Genomic DNA, 4,255 nt, shown 5'->3' on the forward strand with positions numbered 1-4,255 from the left:
CCCCCCCGTGCCCCCCTGACCCCCCGTGTGCCCGCAGTCGACGCGGGCAGTGTACGAGCGCATCCTGGACCTGCGCATCGCCACCCCCCAGATCGTCATCAACTACGCCCTGCTGCTCGAGGAGCACGGCCGCTTCGAGGACAGCTTCAAGGTGACATGGGGGACACCTGGGGACAGCCTGGGGACAGCCTGGGGACAGTCTGGGGACAGTCTGGGGACAGTCTGGGGACAGGGGGGCTGGGAACACCCCGTGTCTGGAGGAGCACGGGCACCTTGGGGACAGCTTCAAGGTGACAGGGGACATAGGGGACATCTGGGGACAGCCTGGGGACAGCTGGGGACAGCCTGGGGACAGGGGGGGCTGGGAACACCCTGTGGCTGGAGGAGCACGGGCGCTTTGGGGACAGCTTCAAGGTGACAGGGGACACCTGGGGACACCCAGGGACAGCTCAGAGTTGGGGATGCTGAGGGCACCTCGGGGGAACAGCTGGGGACAGGCAGAGGGGACTGGGGACACCCCCCGGCTGGAGGAGCGCGGCCACTTTGGAGACAGCTTTGAGGTGACAGGGGATGCTGGGGACACTTGGGGACACTGTCAAGGTGACAGGGGACACCCCGTGGCTGGAGGAGTTGGATGGGACACCCCAGGGTGGGGGTTGGGGACAGGGTGGTGACCCTGTGTCCAGGGAGGGCTGTGGGGACACCACGGGCACGACACCCTGGGGTGGCCCCGGGGCTCCTGGCGACGGGGGGGGGTGACAGGGGGTGGCAGCGGTGACAGGGGGTGGCAGCAGTGACAGCAGTTGTGCCAGGGATCAGGGTGACAGTGGTGGCAGGGTGACAGTGGTGGCAGGGTGATGTGGGGGGGATGGCAGGGGTGGTGACAGCGGTGTCAGGAGGATGGTGGCAGTGACAGGGCTCTGACAGCAGTGACAGGGCAGTGTCAGGGCAGTGGCAGCAGTGACAGGGTGGTGACAGTGGTGGCAGAGTGGTGACAGCAGTGACAGGGCAGGGACATCTGTGGTAGTGGCAGTGGCAGGGTGGTGACAGCGGTGACAGGATGGGGACATCAGTATTGGGGTGGCAGTGGTGGTGGCAGGGTGATGACAGTGGTGACAGAGCAGGGACATCTGTTTTGGGGTGGCAGTGGCGGTGGCAGGGTGGTGACAGCGGTGACAGGGTGGTGACAGTGTTGTCAGGGTGCTGCCAGGGACAGCAGGGTAGTGACAGGGTGGTGTCAGGGTGGTGACAGGGGTGACAGTAGTGTCAGGGGGACAATGTCAGTGTCAGGGACAGATGATGCCAGATGGTGACAGTGGTGCCAGGCAGTGACACGGTGTCAGGGTGGCAATGGTGGTGACAGTGGTGCCAGGCAGTGACACGGTGTCAGGGCAGCACCCGGGGGTGACCCTGTGCCGTGTCTGTGTCCCTACGTCCCTCTGTCCCCTCAGGCACAGGAATGTGGCATTGCCCTGTCCCACTGGTGACGCTGTCCCTGTGGTGACGGTGTACCTGTGACCACATCCCTGTTGGTGACACTGTCCTTGTTCCAGTGGTGACACTGTCCCTGTGGTGACACTGTCCTTGTCCCAGTGGTGACACTGTCCCTGTGGTGACGCTGTCCTTGTTCCAGCGGTGATACTGTTCTTGTTTTCACATCCCTGTTGGTGACACTGTCCCTGTCCTGGTGGTGACAGCGTCCCTGTCCCCGTGTCCCCAGATCTGTGAGTGTGGCATCCCCCTGTTTTGGTGGCCGCAATGGGTGATCTGTGGCTCGTGTCCCTGTCCCTGTGTCCCTGTAGTGATGTTATCCCTGTCCCCAAAGGCCTCATGGTGACACTGTCTGTGTGTTTCTGTCCCAGTGCTGTCACTGTCCCTGTCCCTGGTGGTGACACTGTCCCTGTGTCTTTGTCCCAGCGGTGACACCATTCCTGTCCCAGCAGTGACACCATCTGTGTCCTTGTGGCCACACTGTGCCTGTGTCCCCAGGCGTACGAGCGTGGCATCGTGGGTGACCTGTGGCTCATGTCCCTGTCCCTGTGTCCCTGTCCCTGTGTCCCTGTCCCCGTGGTGACACTGTCCCCGTGTGTCCCCAGGCGTACGAGCGTGGCATTGCCCTCTTCCCGTGGTCGCAGTGGGTGACCTGTGGCTCACGTCCCTGTCCCTGTGTGTCCCTGTCCCTGTGTGTCCCTGTCCCTGTGTCCCTGTCCCTTTGTCCCTGTCCCCCTGTGTCCCCAGGCGTACAAGCGTGGCATCGTGGGTGACCTGTGGCTCACATCCCTGTCCCTGTGTGTCCCTGTCCCCGTGATGTCACTGTCCCCGTGTGTCCCCAGGCGTACGAGCGTGGCATTGCCCTGTTCTGGTGGTCACAGTGGGTGACCTGTGGCTCACGTACCTGTCCCTGTGTCCCTGTCCCTGTGGTGTCCTTGTCCCTGTCCCTGTGTGTCCCTGTCCCCGTGGTGACACTGTCCCCGTGTGTCCCCAGGCGTACGAGCGTGGCATCGTGGGTGACCTGTGGCTCATGTCCCTGTCCCTGTGTCCCTGTCCCCGTGTGTCCCCAGGCATATGAACGTGGCATCGCCCTGTTCCGGTGGCCGCACGTGGGTGACCTGTGGCTCACGTACCTGTCCAAGTTCGTGGCGCGTTACGGGGGCCGGAAGCTGGAGCGGGCGCGGGACCTGTTCGAGCAGGCACTGGACGGGTGCCCCCCCCAGCACGCCAAGAGTAAGGGGGCTCGGAGGGCACAGGGGGCACGGGGGGGCACGGGGGGCTCAGGGGGCACAGCAGGGTCGGGGTGGGGGGTGCCTGGCCGAGCATGGGGGGGCTGTGGGGGTTGTCAGGGCTGGTGCCCCTCAGGGCATGGGGGGACGGAGGGGTCAGGGGGTGCCAGGCCGGGTACCCATCCAGGCATGGGGGGGCTGGGGGTGACAGCTGTGCCCCCTCGGCCACATTGGGGGCCCGAGTGGGTGCCCAGGTGTGCACTGACAGGTGTGCACCAGGTGTACCCTGACAGCTGTGCCCAGGTGTGCACCAGGTGTGCCCTGACAGGTGTGCCCAGGTGGGTGCTGGGCAGTGCCCAGCGGGGTGTCCAGCTGTGTGCCCAGGTGGGCAGCAACAGGTACCCCCCCAGCCATGTCGGGGTGTCTAGGGGGGTGCTGGGCAGACACCCAGGTGTGGGCACTGCCAGGGGGGTGCCAGGTGTGCCCAGGTGGGCAGCGACGGTGCCCCCCCAGCCATGCTGGGGTGCCAGGTGGGCTCCAGGTGTGCCCAGGTGTGCCCAGGTGGGCAGCGATGGTGCCCCCCCAGCCGTGCTGGGGTGCCTGGGTGCGTGCCCAGGTGGGTGCCAGGTGTGCCCAGGTGGGCTCCAGGTGTGCCGGGCAGTCACGGCCGGTGCCCCCCCCAGCCATCTACCTGCTGTACGCGCGGCTGGAGGAGCAGTTCGGGTTGGCACGCCGGGCCATGGGCGTGTACGACAGGGGCACCCGGGCCGTGCCCCCCGAGCAGCAGCGGGACATGTTCCACATCTACATCCGCCGGGCGGCCGAGCTCTTCGGGGTCACCCACACCCGGCCCATCTACCAGCGAGCCATCGAGGTGGGCACGGGGCTGGGGGCACCTGGGGGGGTCATATGGGGAGGCTGGGGGGTGACAAAGGGGCACCGGCAGTTGGCAAAGGGGCACCGGGGGCGGTGGGGGCATCTCAAGGGGGCTGGAGGGTGACGAGGAGCATCTGGGGGTGACAAAGGGGCACTGGGGGGAAGGGGGGGCACCTCGGGGGGTTGGGGGTGACAAGGGGCACCTGGGGGTGACAAGGGGCACCAGGGGTGGTTGGGGGCACCCGAGGGGGCTGAGGTAGGTGCAGAGGCACAGGGATCTGTTGACACCACGTGGGTGCCGCGCTGGGGGGGCCCTGGCAGGTCCAGGGGGGGCAGGTGGGCCCAGGCAGTGCCAGGTGGTGCCAGGTGGTCCCAGGTGGTGCCAGGTGGTGCCAGGTGGTGCCAGGTGGGTGTGCTGTGCCCCCCAGGTGCTGGGGGACGACGCGGCGCGGGAGCTGTGCCTGCGCTTCGCCGACATGGAGTGCAAGCTGGGCGAGGTGGATCGGGCCCGGGCCATCTACACCTACTGCTCCCAGATCTGCGACCCCCGGGTGAGGGGGCACGGGGGGGGCACCTGGGGGGCACAGGGGCATACAGGGTCACATCTACACCTACTGCTCCCAGATCTGCGACCCCCGGGTGAGGGGGCACGGGGGGGG

The 4,255-nt window shown here is 66.8% G+C and overlaps 1 protein-coding gene across 1 annotated transcript in view; it reads left to right on the forward strand.

Annotated features, from left to right (window-relative positions):
* Positions 1–22: 22 nt before the first annotated feature.
* Positions 23–4,255, forward strand: part of XAB2 (XPA binding protein 2) — a gene marked incomplete at both ends in the record, with an annotated part of 5,500 nt that continues 1,267 nt past the window's right edge. The window contains 4 exons of the mRNA XM_027707909.1: positions 23–151; positions 2,562–2,724; positions 3,404–3,594; positions 4,025–4,147. Coding sequence (XP_027563710.1) covers positions 23–151; positions 2,562–2,724; positions 3,404–3,594; positions 4,025–4,147 — 606 coding nt within the window. The remainder of the gene's footprint in view (positions 152–2,561; positions 2,725–3,403; positions 3,595–4,024; positions 4,148–4,255) is intronic.

The sequence above is a fragment of the Neopelma chrysocephalum genome, unplaced genomic scaffold (genome assembly GCF_003984885.1).
Source record: "Neopelma chrysocephalum unplaced genomic scaffold, ASM398488v2 Primary Assembly neopelma1_94996, whole genome shotgun sequence".
In the NCBI taxonomy this organism is placed as follows: domain Eukaryota; kingdom Metazoa; phylum Chordata; class Aves; order Passeriformes; family Pipridae; genus Neopelma; species Neopelma chrysocephalum.